Source organism: Chanos chanos, chromosome 1 (assembly GCF_902362185.1).
Source record: "Chanos chanos chromosome 1, fChaCha1.1, whole genome shotgun sequence".
Classification (NCBI taxonomy): Eukaryota; Metazoa; Chordata; class Actinopteri; order Gonorynchiformes; family Chanidae; genus Chanos; species Chanos chanos.
In genome coordinates this window covers 7,993,244-8,012,193 of record NC_044495.1, presented here as the reverse complement: position 1 = coordinate 8,012,193, position 18,950 = coordinate 7,993,244, and the positions used below count along the sequence as shown (strand labels likewise).

Below are 18,950 nucleotides of genomic sequence, written 5' to 3'. Positions count from 1 at the left end.
CATTTTTAAAAAGGAAAAATGAGACATTGGCAAATTGGTAAAGGTTAACCACTTCAGGAACTCACCTCTTTTTATGGTTTACCTGTTTTTGTTTCGTTTTGTTTTGTTTTTTTTTAAGCTCTGTATATATTATGCTGTACCTTATTATTTTAAAATCATTATCAGTTTTCCTTATTGTCCTGGGGAAAACGAATTTTAAGGGAAATTCAAAATCTAATGAGACTGTCATTGATCATACCAGTTTTTCCCTTGTGAATAAATTGTATTGTTGGGACTGAAGTGTGGCTGTTGTTCTTGACTGCTATAATTAGCCTTTTGAGGGCTAATTACAAGAAGTACTTTATTTGTCACACACACTGACACTAGAGCAGTGAGCACACACACGATATGAGTTAGGGGTGGTGGGGAGCAAACTCCAGGTCTTTTTGCCAGCACCTTGGTCAAGGTCCCTGACAGGAGTGTACTAATCCCAGCATGCATGTCTTTGTGGTGGGAGGACACTGGAGCAAACCCACTCAAACACGGGGAGAATATGCAAACTCCATACAGAAAGGACCTGGGATGGCCGGGATTCTAACCTAGGTGCCTAACTGCTGGGCCTTCTAGCTGTTAGGCAACATCCCGCCCGGATGTTGCAACAACCAACCAAGCGCTAATCACTGAGCCACCATTCATTCTGTTTATGTTCACGGTAATTCACGGGTAATGTGAATGCGGCATTTAGTGGAGGCCCAAGTGGCCGATCACCAGCACAAAGTCAGGCAAGAAAGGATGATTAGGTGGATGTACATTCATGTCCGATGGAGTATGTACAGCGTCTGAGGTCAAATGACTCGTGCGTTCTTCTTAAATTTATAGCTGGAGTTGTAATTGTGTGTGAATTAACCATCGTTACTTACAACATTAAAAATCATGATCTTTTGAGCTTGTTCTTATTCCATCATTGTCATCTTCTGAAGAACAGAAGTGTGAACAAAACGCTTCCTGGTTGGGGTTAGACAAATACTTGGTAGTAGTGACATGCGATGTAATCGTGAACAGCTCAGACCACGCACAAGGTTACTCCCTTTGGACCTCTTCCCCTGCTCTCTTTGGACCTCCTCATGTCCCGCCCAGATATTGCAACAACCAACCAAGCGTCTCATCAAAGGTGGGTATCTTCATGGGTTTCAACAAAGGTAAAACTGGCGCATATTTCGAAGAGTTTATTACGAGGCCATAAACTAAGAACTTATTAATGTTATGTAAGATCTCCTCTCTGAGTTAACCGCAAGAAGGATGGTTTATTTAAGTGCTTTAGGAGTCTTGGTCCAGATGTTGCTGAAAGTTACTGCGCAAGGTCGCATTGCGGAAGGTTGATTCACTAGAACGTACCCAGAGGGTTGATATTATCCTGCTGGATACGGAAGTTGATGCAGACGCCCCATCTGTCAAGTGGTTTGCACGCTTATCGTCACATTCTCTCTTTCCCCGTTATCTGGCTTGGACACTAAGATATCTAGCACAATGGCAGTGGTCAATACGTCGCCCGATAGACCATATCATATAATTATTTTTGGAGCATCCGGTTTTACAGGTCAATTCGTTGTGGAAGAGGTTGCCCGAACATCATCGGAGGGTCCAAAGGGAACCCTGAAATGGGCAGTGGCTGGAAGAAGCAGACAGAAGCTAGAAAAAGTTCTGAATCAGGCCTCTGAAGTTCTCGGTACGTAGAAAACTGGGTGCACAGACAGTCTGTCGGATTTTCATGATACTAGAGTTTAAAAATAAGTGCAGAAAAGTGTGGAAATCGGATGCACGCAGCTGTTTTCTATGAGCTAGCAATGTAGCCAGCAAGGATTAGCTCTCTACAAAGCTAGCCAGAGGACCATCAGTCTTAAACATTTGCTAATATTTGCGAGCTAAATGGAAGGGTTAGTAGACCGAGCAGTTTCGCAATAGTTTTGCGTTTAATCCAATGGTCCGTATAAAGTATATTCGGTTGCTGTTTGCGTTTGCGACAGTATGACTGTTCAAATAGCAACACAGTTTATATAAATGCGTTTACATGCATGCACCCTATAACATACGTGAGCAGACTGTCAGTGTAGCCAGCTAATTGTTGGTTGAGTGATAAATAAAACTGTAACTTAGCTTCTCGAATAATGTAATTCCAGGTGAATGGTATATGTGACCTTAGTGTTTGATGTTGGAAGTTACTTTGCCCTTAGTGGCAACCACACAATGACTTCGCGACTGCCAAGAGCATGTCGGTGTACGTCTGTAGCCATCACTTAGATTTAGTGCTTTTCATCCACTTATGAACATGAATTAGACTATGAATCGAATGAAAACATTGTTTTGTGTGACGAAGTGTAATTACACGGTGTATGTTATGCATAGGATAGGCTAGTTGTTGATTATACTCCAACTGATGAGCGATCCATTGAAACGTCACGCTCAATATTTTAATCCTTACATTGCTTAACATTTAGTCTACTGTCCATATCCTGGACGTTTCATTTCAATTAAAAGATTATACTGCTCAGATATATTCATAAAACTGTCTGTTGATGGTAACAGTCTCCTGCTACCCAGTATTTACTTTTGGCGTAATGGTATCTAGCCAACCGAGAATTCCTGCTTTGCAGTTTTCCCTTTCGGTCTTTGGACATTGTTTTTCCCCTGGGGTGCTTACCATTATCCCCAACAGCTGCTGGAAAATAATATTCCAGTGACATATTATCACTGTTTCTCTAACCTATGTCTCCGCTTGGCAGCGTTTAGCCTGTAACTTGGCTGGGGAGTTTTAGAGAGGCAGATGCTGACAGAATACACTCATTGACTAAATTTAGGCTTCATCTCCGTGATCAGACGGCTCTCTTACTTTGAAAAATGTACCAGCTACAGACATTTCTGTGTTGCAAGAAAGAGCTCTGTCTGTATTGTATGTGGCTGTGTACTCCTTGTTCGAGAGAGTGCAGGGTTTTGCATATAATCTTTATTACTAAAGCCTATTGGTTTGTATTTCACATTTATTGTGTTTCATTGCATCGTCCCTCTAATGACTCTATAATGTTTTCTTTGGTAGGTAAACCGGAGTTAAAATCTGAAGTGGATATAATTGTGGCTGATGTTGGTGAACCGGAGTCCCTGGCTACCATGTGCAAACAGGGAGTGATTGTTCTCAATTGTGTGGGACCAGTAAGTGCACAATGGCTTTACTTGTAAGGCAGAAAATGACTGGCAATAGTGTTAAACTGTATGGAAGAGGTTGTCAAATATGGGTGGTACTAATAGTCGATCGTTCGGATCTGCATATTATATTTTGGTTGTTGAAACCAAATGCAAATGGTATGCTCCCAATAAATGGGACATGGGGCTGCACATGGTTTGCTGCGTTATGTCAGAGATAGCCTAGACCTCGTAATAACATTACGCAATGGTATCATCCAAAATGATAGTAATCACATTTGTACATTGAACTCTTGGTAAACTTGTGCCACACGCACACAGATGTGGATTTGTCAAGCTTGTGAAACCAGTACGTTCTCTTTAGAGTGAATGAATGAAAGTCACATTAGACTGAATGACCTACAAGCAAAAATATAGAAAATTACTCCATTTGTATGCCGGATTAATAGACCATAATATGGTAGAATATTGCAATAATGTTTTATATCAGTATTCTAGCGATGTGGTTTATTTGCTGACCTGAAATGATGGCCTACCTCAAAGATTCAAGTAAAATGTATCTAAATGTCAAATAAGCATTAATGGAAAGTTATTGTGATACTGAAAATACATGCCTTGTTCTTTCAGTACAGATTCTATGGTGAGCCTGTGGTCAAGGCATGTGTGGAGAATGGAGCACACTGTATTGACATATGCGGAGAACCTCAGGTACGAAAAAAAAAGAAAAAAAGAAAGTCATAGTGCTTGTAAGATTACTTTAACTGCGACAGTACGTCAAATTGTGAGGTGAAGTGAGTTGTGTTGGTGTGTGCCTTGTTGCACTAGTTTCTGGAGGGGATGCAGCTGAACTACGACAGCGAGGCGGCGGAGAAGGGAGTGTACGTTGTGGGAAGCTGTGGTTTTGACTCCATACCAGCAGATATGGGTGTGTTGTACACCAGGGACCAGTTCAAAGGTATTTCATATTGATTAGACGAATATACACATCGCCTTTTGTTATCTCTTGTGAAGTCAGCTGAATTGTCCACACAGGGGAGAAATTTGTCTTGCAGAGGAATATGCATTACGAAACATACAAGGCACATTAATGGTATTGTATTTTCAGTATTGAGGTCTTTAATGGTGGAGGGTGTAAAAAAAAAAAAAACTCAGAGCGAGCAGAATCGCTTGATCAGCCACAAACTGGTTTGCTTTATAAAATGAAAGATTTGTGTTTCATACTGTCGGAAATATCACTAAATTATGATTCCCAGGTACACTTACTGCAGTGGAGAGCTTTCTGACAGCCAGCAGTGGGCCTGAGGTCAGCACTCTTATTTTCATATTCACAAAACAAATGGATCAACATATCAAAGCAGATAGCATATTTACATTAAAATTAACCAGTAGTTTTCCCTGTAGGGCGGTTGTATCCACGATGGTACCTGGCAGTCTGCCATTTATGGCTTAGCAGACAGTCACAAACTCAGAAGCCTGAGGAAGAAGTTTGGCCATAAGCCTCTTCCTGTAGTTGGAGCCAAAATTAAAAGAAGGTATGCTTACCTTGGATGTAATCAGACAATGATAATGCAATTTTTTCGTATTTTCTTACTGGTGAAAACCATCAGCATGGTGGTTTTGAAGACAATTTCACCTTGGTTTTTTTGACGTAACATTTCAGAATGTTAGTGGTCTTTTCCAGACAGGTCTCATTTCACATTTGTGTGTGTGTGTGTGTGTGTCCGCAGGGGTGCTCTGTTCTTCAGTGAGGAGGTGCAGCAGTATGCCATTCCGTTCATGGGCGCTGACCCGTCCGTGGTGAAGAGGAGCCAGCGTTTCCTTACGGAGGAGTATGAGGAGAGTCCAGTGAGTATTATGGAGGAGTATGAGGAGAGTCCAGTGAGTATTATGGAGGAGTATGAGGAGAGTCCAGTGAGTATTATGGAGGAGTATGAGGAGAGTCCAGTGAGTATCACTGCTGCCTGCTGTCTGTCTCATCTCTTTCAGTGTAACACCCGCCCCCCCACCTTCTACACTTACATCATATGATATTACCCCATGCTCCAGTGCAGGACAACTCCAGCCAAAAATGCACAAAGATCAGGCTTAAGAATAGATAGACTCACAATTGCAGACTATTAGAGTCTAAATTCAAAACATGAATCTGTTCTTTACCTGAGATTCAACCGTCTCACCCTGTCACACTTCATTTTCAAGCAAACCAAAGAAACCATCAGTTCTGTTCCAAGTCTTTCTGTGCTGTTTCAGGTTATCTATAGCCTTCTCTCTCTCTCTCTCTCTCTCTCTCTCTCTCTCTCTCATAGGTTCAGTATGGTGCATATGCTAGTGTGGGTGGAATCTCAAACATCATCAAGCTGCTTTTTGCAGGTTTTATGTTCATGATCCTGGTGAAATTCAGCTTTGGCAGAAATCTCTTGATTAAGGTAAGCCACAATGTTAATGTGTTTTTGGGGGGTTTTTTTTTACCATAATTATGTAGTGTCATGTACTTCTATATCAAGTTTATAAGTAATAAATATTTACGTGAAAAACGTACGTAGATACAAGAAACACACGAAATGTAATTCTTCTCTTATCTTTTTCCTTACAGTTTCCCGAATTTTTCTCTTTTGGCTTTTTCTCCAAAGCTGGTCCAACCAGGAAGCAGGTGTGCTAACATTTTGTAATAATCAACAACAATACTCTTCTAGTGAGAACGTACTGTCATTTCGCATCAGTCCATTTTTAACACACTGGGCAACTGTTTTGTAGATGGAGGGCTCCTCTTTCCGTTTTGCCTTTTTCGGAGAGGGTTACACAGAGGGTACGGACCCCTCCCAGGGAAAGCCCAACGCCAAGATACGCACCCTAGTACAAGGACCAGGTACAGTATTTTATGTGTCTTCCAAACGTCTGCAAAGTGGTTGCACTTATGTGGAACAATTTTTCCTTTGTATTTACTACTGTATGTTTATTGACAGTTGCACAACTGTGGTAATGCAGCATATATGAACCTTCAGTGGAAACATGTGATACTTGAAGTGGCATTTATTGCTGCTGAAGCTGCTTCAAATTCATGAATTGTGAGGAGATGAGAGCTGTTAGTCATTACCAGAGAAACAACTACAAAATAATATTCCATTGTCTGGTTTGTTTCAGAGGCTGGTTATGTGGCCACACCTATCGCCATGGTCCAGGCGGCCATCACTATTCTTAATGAGCCGCGACTCCTGCCCAAGAAGTGAGTCTTCAGTACTATAATAGTTTACTTTACTTTTACCAACTCCTTCGCCACCGTGTGCCATTCGAGTATGCAAAAACAGTTATTGGAAGAACCTGGTTCGTCATCTTTTTCTTAACGGATGATAAAAAGTGAAAAGCAATGAACCATTGCTTTTTTTTTTTTTTTTTTTTTCCCCACATCAGACACGTGCTGATCACAGAATGCCCTGCAAGTCTAACTTCTCTTGATCCCCTCTCTTCTGTTCATCATTACTCTTCCCTCCGCAGGGGTGGCGTGTACACTCCCGGGGCGGCCTTTGCCAAGACCACGCTCATCGACCGCCTCAACAAGCATGGCATCCAGTTCTCGGTCGTCTAAGTTCCAGACAGCTGACGAAGCTGGACCGGCCCAGGGTCATGAGCCCTCTGCATTTAGAAGCACTTAACCGTTTGCTTGCTCAGACAAGGCGAAAACATAGTAACTACGCAGAGCTGTGTCACGCTAACCTTTGGTTTTTGGCCGTCTTCCACCTTTTTTTTATTATGGCTTGTAATTGGTAGACTGTATTTTTTTGTTGTTGTTTTTTTTTTTCTTTTCTTCCTGATTTTGAGTAGCATAATCTTTGCTAGTACGGTTTAGATGCTGATGCCGTGAGTACAGTAGCACCTTCTCCTGTGCAGCACAAGATCATTCTGGCGTCCTCCTGTGCTTTATGGTACTCTTCTCGGTTGGGAATTTTGAAATATATCAGTCTATGAAATGTCGTAATTTCTCTTTTATGTGGGTTAAGTGATTAATAGTATATTTAGCGCAGAGATATTAGCATGCGTGAAGCACAGCATCTAGCCTCAGTAAAAAAAAAAAAAAAAATTGAACAACAACAACAAAAAAAAAGCGTCTAGCAAAGAATTTTTGATACTCGTGTAACAGCTAGGTTCTAGAGCTCATAAATGCAGCTACTGTAATGTGTTTGGTTGGATTTTACAGAAAATTGTACAGGTCTGATGGAATTGTGGAAAAAAAAAGTAAAGAACCAGTTTCTTTTTGGGGCGGGGTGGGTGGGGGGGGGGTGGTAGGGACCAGTTATTGTAATGGGAGGAACGGTTGCCTGTCCAGAGCAGTGATAAACACCAGTATACAGTCTGGTCCACTGAATGAGCTTTCCCTCTGTCTGCCTGCTGCTGTCGTGGTTTGTTTCTCAACTAAATAAAGAACATACTGTAAAACTCAGGTAGGTGGATTATGTGTGTTTATTTACACCTTAGAGGGAGGCAACAGACAAAAGACATATTGACACAAATGAAAAACAAATTTAGGCATTTTTAAAATATATTAGTTTTCTCTATCTTTGTACCATAAGGGAAAGTTACACACGGTTGCAGCAGATGATTTTCGAGGGTTTTAAGAAGAGTGGAGTGGGGCACTTAGAGGGCGGTTATCCAGTTCCAGACCAGATTCCTGACTTCTCTCTCTTTCGGCGGACTATGGCTGCCACGTCCTGTTTGAGAGCAGTGACACTCTGCTCCAACTGCTCTCCGAAGTCACGCAAAAGGCGACCATGTTCATCCACGTAGAGTCGAAGACTGAGCAGATCTGCCTCCTCCTGCAGCAAATGCAAACACACACACTCACACTCACACTCATCTCCATCACTATTGAAAACGACAGCCGTAGAGCTTTAATGGACAGAGTTCCTCAAACACATTTAGAAACCTTCACTCAACAAATACAATGCTCAAGAAACTCCTCAACCATTGAAAGGCAATGTGACACTGCTAAAATACTCGGCGGCTATTTGGTAAATTGGCTGCTCTCGCGGTCTGACCATGAGTCCACCTACGCTGGGTGTGTGTCGACGCAGCCGCTGCAGCTGACCTTTGACGGCCGTCATACTGTGATAGAAGACTTTCAGGGCCCTGGCGAAATCGGCATCGCAGCTTGGCCTCAGACTCCCCCTACGCTCCTGCCTGCCTCGGTTACATTCCATACCTATGACAGGAGCATGTCTGAGAGTCTTAACTGTTCATTAACTGCACATAATCCATTTAACACATACATTAACCAACCAACCACTGATGTTTACTGAGTGATGGTTTCAGTTAGCATGATAATGAGCCAAAAGTCAAAATGATCCAGTTTCTATTGGACAGTACTTATTCTACCTCTAACTGAAACAGCCGTCAGGAAGTCTGGACTAATTATTGATAAACCCATGACGCTGAGTTTTAGCCAGACTCTGATTGCATGGCGTGAAGCGGCAGGCGATAGTACTGACCGTTTTTGGACATCATGCTAAGCTGCTCCCTCAAAGCACTGTTCTCTTTCCTCAGAACAGCATTAGCACTGCGCAACTGTTCCACATCCTGATGCAGAGCCCGTAAAGAGGAGCTCAGATCTGAACCTGTACTCTCAACAGCCTGAACACACACACACACACACACACACACACACACACACACACACACATCAGAATTCACTTCCACACACTTCACAGGTAGTCATGCTAAACCAGACTAATATGATTCAACCAAACCTACTTACACAACAGTTCAGATTCAAACTGAATACAAACTGATCTTTGTACATTTGCTAAACACAAAAGATGGTGAGCAGTAACATTCACATCTTGTGAAAGTCTTCTTCACATGAAGTACCGCTGTGACATGATGACAAAGAAGAGGAACTCACTGAGGTTTCCGACTGACTGGCCTTATCGATGATAATGCTGTCTTCCTGTGTCATCTTCACTCCCTCCATGTTAGACACCATATCAGAACATCCCTCTACAAACATAACAGTGACACTGTGAGATCTTCTGCAAACTTCACCATGACCAAACAGTCTTTGACTTCACTGTAGTCTCTCACGGGCAGCATGTGAAACAATGTAAGTGTGTGTGCATGTGTGTGTGTGTGTGTGTGCTTCTGGGCGCACTGCTCACCTTGCAGGCCCCACAGTTCCAGTACTAGTGCACTGGTCTGCAGATAGCTGAGCAGCTCCTGAGACGTCCTCAGAGCGGTGAACTGCACTCTGTGATCTAACAGCGGATTCACGTTGTGCCAGACCGCCGGTGTGTAGAGGGGCTGTGAACTATCAAACACCCGAAACCTGTCACCAGACAAACACAAAGTCACATACTCGCTTGTCAACTCACTTCCTACTGAAACCAGCGCCTTGTGCTTTAAACACTTAGGTAGAAAACTTCCTTATTTGGGTTGGCAGATTTACCAACTATCAGTCACCTGAATTCAAGTGTGTGTATTTGGCAAAAATGTTTTTTTGTTTGTTTAAGAACCACAACAAGCAAGGTAAAGGCTCAGAGATCACACTGCGTAGTCATCTCTCAAAGTCATTTTTGAAGAAATCAAGACGGGAGAGCCTCATTAAAAAATACCAAGTGCCTGGCCAGTTTCTAAACTTTGACTTGAGGTCTTGACTGAGAAGAAAATCTGCAGTCGTTTCATATGAACAGCCTTGAAAGTACATAAACTGCTGAGCTCCCGCGGGAAAACACAGTGTGCTTTCTTTATTCAGAATAAGATTTCATTTCAAAGGCTCTGGAACACACACAGGCCCAGCTCCAGCGCCACTCCAGCCAAGCTATGCAGCTACAATTCATGCCACACCCTAGTGTGCACAAATACCCTCTGCTATCACTCCAAATCTTTGTAAAAAAATATTTCATAATCATCAAAAATAACAATTGCATACATATTTTTTATTGCTTCCGCTAAAAGAGAGGGTTTCATAGCAACGGCCTGTTATTCACAGCAGCAGTCTGCTATTCAGAAATAACAGACTGTAGAATGCTGTAATTGACCAATCAGAATCGAGCATTCAACAAAGCTGTGTAGTAAATATTTTTAGATGCTTCGTGTTTCTTCAGAATGAATACAGTCTATGCTGTGACTTTGCAGAACCCTCCAAAGACACACACACACACACACACACACACACACACACACACATGAACACACACAGACCAAATCTCCTTCTATCTCCCATACCCACTGACCCAATCTGTACACCTCTGTTCTTGGCCTCTTTGACCCAGCGCAGGCCACAGCACTGTTCCAGGACCAGCTGGAAGTCCAGTCTCTTCCCCAGCAGCTCAGTGGGGTCTATTAGAATATCCTCCTCTCCCAGAGGCCTGGAACAGACAGCAGCATAGCAGCAGAGGCCAGTTATAGTGAAACATGATGGTCATTTAATGAAGGCATTGACCGTTCATGTTTGGAATATCTCTCAGACAAACCTTCAGCAACTCAAGTGTGACCTTAACCACTCAATTACATGTTATTGTCACACAGTCCTAAATGAATTAAACCCACATATAAATTTAATGTATCCTTACTCTTTCAGATCGAAAAGGTCTGTTTGTGGAGACTCTAACATGAAATTTAACACTCACTGTCATATATTCTAAAAGCGGAAAAAGTTCAAACTATATTTCACCCATCCAAGCACACGAAATAAGAGTTCCATCCAGTGGAGTAGAGAGTAATGACACTCACAGTCCTGTAGGAGTACAGGGTACAAGCTGGGCCTGTAATATGGCCTCCTCCGTTCCCTCCGGGCCCACCACCTCCACCTGCTCCTCCAGCGGGATACGGAAAGCCAGGGACTGGAGCCAGAGATGGGCACTGCCCAGGTGAAGTGGTTCCAGAGGGTCCCAGAATGGGTCTTTGTCTCTGGGTAGGGGAGTCCTGTCTGACCCCTCCCCACTCACCACCTGTTGCTGGTACAGTTCCTCCATTAAAAATTTACGGTTGACGAACTTAGCTTTGGACCACATCCATACCTGATGGAGATAAATATACGCAGGCATTAAACACACATAGGCAGTGGTTATTTAGATACTGTAGGCTGCGCAGAGGTTTCAGTGAGACTGTGTGGTTTGTGAATGGCCTGATTCTGCTGTGTTTCATCTGACTCTGTTATTCACTTACTCCTCTGACTCAATTACATCCTGGGATGTTTTTCAAAAACATCTAATTTCATCTCAGAAAATCAATCAACTATCACCTGATCCTACTGACGTTATGGCTCAGTGGATAAACAGAACGTACATTTTTTATCCTCCCTCATGGTCTGACTGACCTGTTTCACGACTGGCCAATGGTGACACAGAACAGTTATCTGTTTTTACCTGCACCCGCCCACTTGGCCATGAAACAGTCAGGACAAAAAAAAGAAAAACCATCACGCACCTCGACTGAGCCCCCTTATTAAACCAACATGCTGAAATATCCAATCATAATCGCAGGGACATTTAATGACAGAACACGTTCTTTTAGTCTTTAAACAAAACATCCACTCAAAATGTTAAATTACTGTGCATCAGCAACATTCAAATTAAAAAGCAAATGATTTGACAAAGGTTGTGGATTCTCAATTCGTTGCATTTACATACACAGTACTACTGTTGGAAATACTGACTGGATCCATCTTCTGATTTCATTTCCTCTATCTTTCTATCTATCTATCGATCTGCTGGTTTTACTGGTAATACTGAGATATGAGATAAGAGACACAGAACTACTGTATTCTACCTGCTTGTTTTCCACTGAGGTGACTCTCACTGCCACTTCCTTCTCCAGGTCATGACCTTTAGAATCTGACATAGCAAGATTCTTTATCTCCAACTTAAATTCCACTCCCTACAGGAAAAAAAAACATAGACACATTCCTTTCACCAAGAATGACAAATATGCCACCCTTGCTGTGAGAACACAGTCATTACATATTACTCCAGCAGAACATTTACGAAACTGTAACGAGTTCTTTCACAGAAATATCTTCATGAAGTATGTTGTGGTATGAGAACCTATTGTTCCATGACACTTGTAGGTGGGTTTACCTTCTGCAGCTCCTGACTCATCTGGTTTGCCTCGCTGACCATGGGCATGAGTTTGATGTAGTCATAGAAAACAGGCAGTAAACTGGGGTCAGGCTGGCTCGCACCTGCACGACCGTCTCCACAGCAAATAACAAACACCACGTTAGTCTACAACCAAGTTTCACGCGTATTCACAAAGCCATAAAATAATATGAGAATAAATAATTTATTAATATATTAAAGATGCATGGACGTGGTGGTCATGGTGATGGTGAGGATGACAGTGACGATGATGATGATGCTGATGCTGATGATTAATTGTTGTTGCTGTTAATGATATTTTAACCAGCACTGCACGCAAAGAGACAGAGAAACACAGACGGACAGAGGAACGGAAGCGGAGAGGGACGCGGTCGCACTCATACTCTCGTTCTTCTCCTCACACAGCGTGTGAATGTGTATGCCCTCGGCCGCCGCCAGCTCAGACTGGAAATAGTCGTAGTCATAGCGACTCCAATCTTCACCCGATCGCTCGGAGGGAAAGCCGATGAAGAGATACGTGCTGTTGGAGCCCAGGATGAGTCGATCCTACAAGAAAAATATACATTCAGAGCTTCTTAAACCATGAGCTTCTGATGTCTGATTCCTGTCTTCTCAAATACAAGTCAGTCACTGATTTGGAAACAGAAATTAAATGTGTTCAAGTTGACATACCAGATGTTGCAACTCCGTTTTTTGGGATATGAGCACTCCGTTCACTGTGACCTTTGCCCCTGCCACAGGAGTCACTGACACCGTCCGCTGCTGATTGGTGAACACAGCATGTCTCTCCTGAATACTTCAAAATTAAAAAATGTAAACATTTTATCAAAATGAATGACCGACATGCCTACCAAAAAATACCCATGCTGAATTTGTTCTACTCAGACCAGAACTGTAATGTGTGCATTTGTCTATGTGTACAGTTATGTTTGTCTTACCCTAAACCTCTGATTGAAATTGCCTTCGGAGAACCTTCTGCCAGTCCAACGTCCCATTCACCTTAAAGTAAGCAGAGCACAAGTCCGGATTGTGTTAGACTTGGATGAAAGCATGTGGTCCTGAATTTAAATTCGCCACAGTGGGACACACACTCTCACCCTCTTGAATGAAGAGCTTCACCACTCCAGACAACTGGGCATCTTCATTTATGTTGAGTATGTACGGGTGCATCTGCATCATCCTCCGTTCCTGAGAGAAAGAAGGGAGACAGGACATAAAAAAGGATTAAAATAACAGGATTATAGAATTTACATATGAAATCAACACCCATTTTTAATACTGAAACAAGTGTTCCTGTTAATGAAGCGTGACATTTTTCTGACGTGTAAGTTCCTCATAAATGAAAGCACCAGGTGAGTGTGTAACGCGTAACTAAGGTTGTGGTGTTTTAACTAAATGACCAATACGTATTCAGATATGCTGGTAGAGTTTACAGGATTGAGAACACAGCAGTTCTGGAGTGAGACCAGTCGGTCTCTGTGATCTCTAATGTACCTGTGTGATGGTAGCGTATTGCAGCTCCCAGTCCTTCAGGGCCTCCTGGAGGTGTTGCTCCCACAGCGTCTGAATGGCCCTAATCTGCAGCTCGTTATGGGTCAGCAAGCGGCGCAGCTCCTCTGTAAGAAACAGTCTCTACTTTAGTCTGAGTGAGTTCACTGAGTGCATCTGAGCCTGAGTTAACAGCCCTGCACAACACGGAACTGCTGGGTTTTTTTTGTGTGTGTTCTTTCAATACTGTGCCTTTTCTAGCTACAGGCTTTACTTTGTGGTCTGATAACTTGAATACTTCTAAAAGTATTCTTTTCATTCATTCATGTCAAAACCTTAGGGTTTTTTTTTCCACTTGGTTGGTTGTTTCTTTTGTGGTACATTTCACCCAAATGTTGACATCCATATTTATCATAAAATAGATATCATGAAATAAGACACATTACCAATACAAAGCACATGACCAATACAAAGCATACAAATTATTAACCCAGTTTCATAACAAAAGGACAAATATGTACATAACAAAAGAACAACGATACGTGTGTGTATATGTATATGTATATGTGTACATGTGTATATACAATATATATACATATAGTCAGTCTGCACCCCAGCAAAACACAATAGGATTATATAACAGCTCTGATAGGTCGACTGTGCTGCGGAGGTCACAGCGTCATACGATGTCATACTTGTCTCCTCATCCGCCCTGCGACCTTCCTGACCCAGCCGGCTGAGCCGTAGCAGTAGCTTAGCATTCTCCGCCTTCAGCTCCTTCACGAGCCGCTCTGTGGGGCTCTCGTTCACCACTGCCTTATTCTGGATCCTCTTCGCCCTGCAGAGGGAGAGAGGGAGAGACAGACAAAAAGAGAGAGGCAGTGAGGCAGAAAGAGGGAGACAGAGAGAGACAGAAAGAGAGAGAGAGAGGCAAAGAGAGAGAGAGAGACAGTGAGGCAGAAAGAGGGAGACAGAGAGAGACAAAAAGAGAGAGAGAGAGAGACAGTGACGGTTAGATACGCAGACACATGACACATATTTTTTGACATTTTCTCACTGAAATACATACACAAATCATAAAAATCTAAACTCGAGAGATCATAAAGCACCTGTGACCTTAACCCTTTTTCACCTCATGCTGTGACCAGAGGATATCCTGTAATCTCATTAAAGATACTATACATACGCTGAGACAGAGTGTCAGGAGGAAAACTCACCGCTCTGCATAGCGCAGGGTGGACAGGGATTCCTCGTAGCAAATATCTGCCGGGCTCAGTGTTGCAATCTGAGTATTAATGAGAGACAGGAGAAAGAAATACATCCCTACAGACCCACGAGGTCTTGATATTCCATACTACCAGGTTCAGTGCTCTGAGACGGAGATAAGAGCGTAATTAATCAATGTCATAATAAAGTCAGTCTCTGTCTTTAATCAACCTGTGATAAGGATAGTCAGCCAATACTTTTTGTCATTTCACTAAGTTTGATTTCATAATAAATCTTTTCTTTTATCCAAATATGCATATTACCGGTATGGTATAGCTTCCCCTTTTGTCTTAAACTAATGCATATTAAATGAATAGGTGGCGTAAGCGTAGTCTCGTGTTACCATAACAGTACGACTGTTGCCTCCAAGGGCAGACTGAAGCAGTTTAGTGAGAACAGACTGTCTGTATGGAATGTGGACTACTTTCTTCCCCAAAGCTGCATCTGCCAGAGAGCTAGAGAACAGGAGGGAGGAGTCAGGAACAGGCCAGCAGACAATTTTTTTTTCTCTATGTCTCAATGTGGATCAGCTGATCAAAATGAAGGCAAGATAGCGGTAAGTTTTCCGGCTGACCTTATGACATTGCCCAAAGTGGTCAAGCTAAGGTTGATGGCAGTTCCCTCTTTCAGCCGGTCGGCCTCTGACCCCGACGACCTCTGTCTCTCGCTACCCGCCAAGTCCACCAAATAAATGTTGGACTGTTTAGTGAGGTTCTCCTTCGAGAAGATCTATAAAGACATCGGGGGGGGGGGGGGGGGGGGGGAGCAGACATATCAGATGTAACCTTTATATACAGACTGGGAAGCCAAAACTTTTTGTTACCTCTGAGTATCTACTGACGAATGCAAATTCTGGCTTTGACAACATACTAACGCACATTTGTGTAGAAAACTTTAATCCACTGTATCAATCCCTGTTTATTGTCTGTGAATTCTAGAATTCCAAATTTTTTTATAAGACAAAGAAACTGAAGAAAAAAAAATCTTCCACAGACACATCAAACTGTGCTAAAGTTGCACAGGTCCAGTCACATCTGGGCGACACACCTGTTTGAGCTGAATCATGATGAGCATGTGTGAGCGGCTGCTGTTGGCATTCATGTGTGTGGCAGCGGTGGTGCGCGTTCGAGTTCCCTGGTCCATCAGCTGCTCCACCTGGGTGGCGCTGTCAGACGGAACCTTCCGCAGGCCTTCCACGTAAAATCCTCTCTGCTGGTCTTCACGAACCCGCAGGTTGCCAGGTGCGCGACCGCCCTTCGACAACAGGTCAATGACCTGACCACGAAAAACAGAGGATATTCATCAGAGCTGGTGCTGTGTATTTTAGGTATGCACTAATACTGTATATTCATGTAAGTGTATAAATGCGAGATATTTGCATAAAAGCGCTAAAGCTATCAAGTAAGTGTAATCTCGTTCACAAAACTTACCTGCTCGTTGTAGATTTCCAACATGCTGAAAAACACCTTAAGACCAAGGGAAAAAAAAAGGACTTTTAGCATTTCACTGGCATCCTTCCATATTATAAATATGAAAAAAATATTTCATATCACATATACTCCAGGTCAAAGAAGACATATGTATGTGGAGTGCAGCTATGTTATGATTATCAGTTCTCTTTGGAAACACACCTGACATTGCCGATTATCCTGATTGACTTTCACAGCCTGAAAGAGCCTCTCACAAAGGGTGGGCACCAGACCTTTATTGGGACCGTAGCCGACCATGGAGTAACTCTTCCCAGAGCCGGTCTGCCCGTAGGCCAGCAGCGTAGCATTGTAGCCCTGCAGGGCATTCTCCAGGATCCCCTGACCCAGATCTTGAAACACACTCCCCTAGACGTAACAGTGATGGCACGACCTGGTGTGTACTCATCGGTTTCTATCGGTAAGAGTGTTACACAGCTCTCCGCTGTCAATATTTTAAATAGATTTCCAAACTCCACAAACCCTTCATAAACAACAATGCCTTAACCCAAGAGTCATGATAACACAGGCATCAGGGCCTTGATCAGTAGTCGTGTCCTCACTATAATCTAGGAACATGTGCATCAGGCTAATTTAATTCATTCCTCTCAGTCCATACAATTCCATCATTTAGATTGACCAAAGGCAAAAACCGGCTCTAGATCAACACTCATTTACTGATAATGACCTCCTGTTACCTGGTCTGCATAGCGTCCCCCTGCCTCCTCAGGCACAAACAGGCCGTCTCTGTTCCTCGTGAACCCACTGTGGGACCAGTAGGCATAGTCAAAGGTGAAGGTGCGACGCGTTTGCTCATTGCGCGGGTCCTGAATCGTGACCGTGTTGGAACTCACAGACACGATGCAGCGGCTTCCCGCATCCTTCTCCCTCTAGACGACAGAGTTAACCTTATGTTCCGTGTAGTACAGCCATCTCCGTTTATGTCAATACACGTCTGCTTTTATGTGTTTATTTCATGGGTTTACACTGTGAAATCCCACATTTCTCCCAAAAAACACAAATTTTCTTAACTGCACATAGCGACACAAATCTAGGAAGATATATCTTAAGCTTATCTCAGATTCACTCCCCTAAGGACAGCATTCAATCTTTTTAATTTATCAAAAGCAAAAACAGGTCCTACATCAACACTCATTCTCTGATTAAAAAAGAAAAACAACTATATTTGCTTTCAGTCCATCACAAAACAAAAAAAAACTTACTCTTTCAGGTCTAAGAATTTACATACAATGTCTTTCAATACAAGGAAATGGAGTCCGTTTGTCACACAGCCCTACTGACCTTGTTGAAGGGCCGAACTCGAACCGCTACTTTCACACAGTCTTTGCCAGCCATTTCTGCGCCTTTCGCCTTCATCCTCCTGTAAAGAGCTGGCCAGAGTAATGTGTTCGGGAACATAGCGTCTAGAGAACAGTGTGTAACCAGAGCCTGCGGGGACCGATCACTTTCACTGTGGCGTCTGAATAATACACAAGCACCAAAAACACACTTAACGCTCTCTAGGACAACGCTCTCAAACCCACTTTCTGCTCTCAACGATCCTGCATAGACAACATTACTGCTGTTGTTTGTGTTCTGAAAAACAACTAAATATGTTGTTTATTTATACTGTGTTAGTGTATATATCGAGAGACCTGTTAATTGCATATGAACGCAGAGGACATGAAAAACCAAGGTGGCAGATACTAGTTCTTAAGCAATTTTTTTTTTACACTGACCTCATGACAAGATTTTTAAGTAATTTTGATCACATTTGCAGGACTTGACCATGTGTGAAATTTTGCATTTGTCTGTTAAATCAGTTTCTTCTTTTTGTCAGTGGCCAACACAGTACCTATTTATATTTTGTCATAATTTCACTCAAATGGTTTATGTGAAATTTCCCAGAGCTGACTTTGTCTTTTTGTATCAATTTGAGATGGTAAAGAAAGCTTTAAGAGTGCACATTTTTGAAAACCAATTATAAATGGAAAGGCTGGAATCCCGACAAAGTAGAATTTTATCCACAATACTGTGCATGAACGTTACAAGGCAAACTTGCATTAAAGAAACGTATACCACAGAACCAAATGAAACAAGTCCTAAATTTCAGTCTTCGCATACAGTGAGCAGTCTTAAGTTAACAAAACTAATTTCATTTTACCAGAAGTTTGCCCAGTGATCTCCAAACACTTGGAATCACATGGAGGTCTTAAGACATATCAGAGTATTGAAATGCAGTGGAATGCACCTCTATCTTCATTGTGCTGTCTAACTATACACATTTAGCAACAAACTACTTGTCCTGATTCTGAATACCAGAGGAAAAAAAAGGTGAAAATAAGGTGGTAGAAGGTAGCACCTCTCCAGTATTCACACTGCACAGTCTACTTGTTATTCATTAACAAGACTAAATTAAAATGTCTAAAATGGGAAAATTGGAGTGTTAGGTAGAAGACTGAATGTGGATCAC

General features: G+C 42.5%; 2 protein-coding genes across 2 annotated transcripts; one reads left to right on the top strand and one right to left on the bottom strand.

Annotated features, from left to right (window-relative positions):
• The first annotated feature begins 1,428 nt into the window (after nt 1-1,428).
• On the top strand, nt 1,429-7,066 carry sccpdha.1 (saccharopine dehydrogenase a, tandem duplicate 1). Its single transcript, XM_030775911.1, has 12 exons — nt 1,429-1,705; nt 3,071-3,183; nt 3,802-3,882; nt 4,000-4,129; nt 4,428-4,477; nt 4,576-4,706; nt 4,902-5,019; nt 5,478-5,597; nt 5,765-5,821; nt 5,926-6,037; nt 6,313-6,394; nt 6,664-7,066. Exons 1-12 carry the CDS (start codon nt 1,507-1,509, stop codon nt 6,752-6,754), a joined length of 1,284 nt encoding a protein of 427 aa, XP_030631771.1. The 5' UTR covers nt 1,429-1,506; the 3' UTR covers nt 6,755-7,066.
• Nucleotides 7,067-7,661: 595 nt separating this feature from the next.
• Nucleotides 7,662-17,854, bottom strand: kif28 (kinesin family member 28). The gene is made up of 23 exons (XM_030779236.1): nt 17,780-17,854; nt 17,176-17,367; nt 16,643-16,846; nt 16,442-16,477; nt 16,059-16,286; nt 15,586-15,740; nt 15,355-15,466; nt 14,963-15,030; nt 14,441-14,583; nt 13,752-13,873; nt 13,355-13,445; nt 13,196-13,256; nt 12,930-13,053; nt 12,670-12,803; nt 12,237-12,357; nt 11,929-12,036; nt 10,891-11,177; nt 10,392-10,526; nt 9,318-9,484; nt 9,065-9,159; nt 8,648-8,793; nt 8,217-8,343; nt 7,662-7,979 (listed from the first exon to the last, which is right to left on the bottom strand). The coding sequence occupies exons 1-23, from the start codon at nt 17,852-17,854 to the stop codon at nt 7,812-7,814; spliced, it is 3,099 nt and encodes a 1,032-aa protein (XP_030635096.1). The 3' UTR covers nt 7,662-7,811.
• Between the last annotated feature and the right edge of the window lie 1,096 nt (nt 17,855-18,950).

Excerpts from the sequence above, each read along its gene's own strand:
- kif28 (XM_030779236.1), bottom strand. The coding sequence starts at position 17,854 with ATGAAGGCGAAAGGCGCAGAAATGGCTGGCAAAGACTGTGTGAAAGTA. Across the intron at positions 9,485-10,391 it reads AACAGAGGTGTACAGATTGG|GTTTCGGGTGTTTGATAGTT; the intron begins GTCAGTGGGTAT and ends GTCTGGTGACAG. Across the intron at positions 9,160-9,317 it reads GGAACTGTGGGGCCTGCAAG|AGGGATGTTCTGATATGGTG; the intron begins GTGAGCAGTGCG and ends TTATGTTTGTAG.
- sccpdha.1 (XM_030775911.1), top strand. The coding sequence starts at position 1,507 with ATGGCAGTGGTCAATACGTCGCCCGATAGACCATATCATATAATTATT. Across the intron at positions 3,883-3,999 it reads ACATATGCGGAGAACCTCAG|TTTCTGGAGGGGATGCAGCT; the intron begins GTACGAAAAAAA and ends TTGTTGCACTAG. Across the intron at positions 6,395-6,663 it reads CCGCGACTCCTGCCCAAGAA|GGGTGGCGTGTACACTCCCG; the intron begins GTGAGTCTTCAG and ends TTCCCTCCGCAG.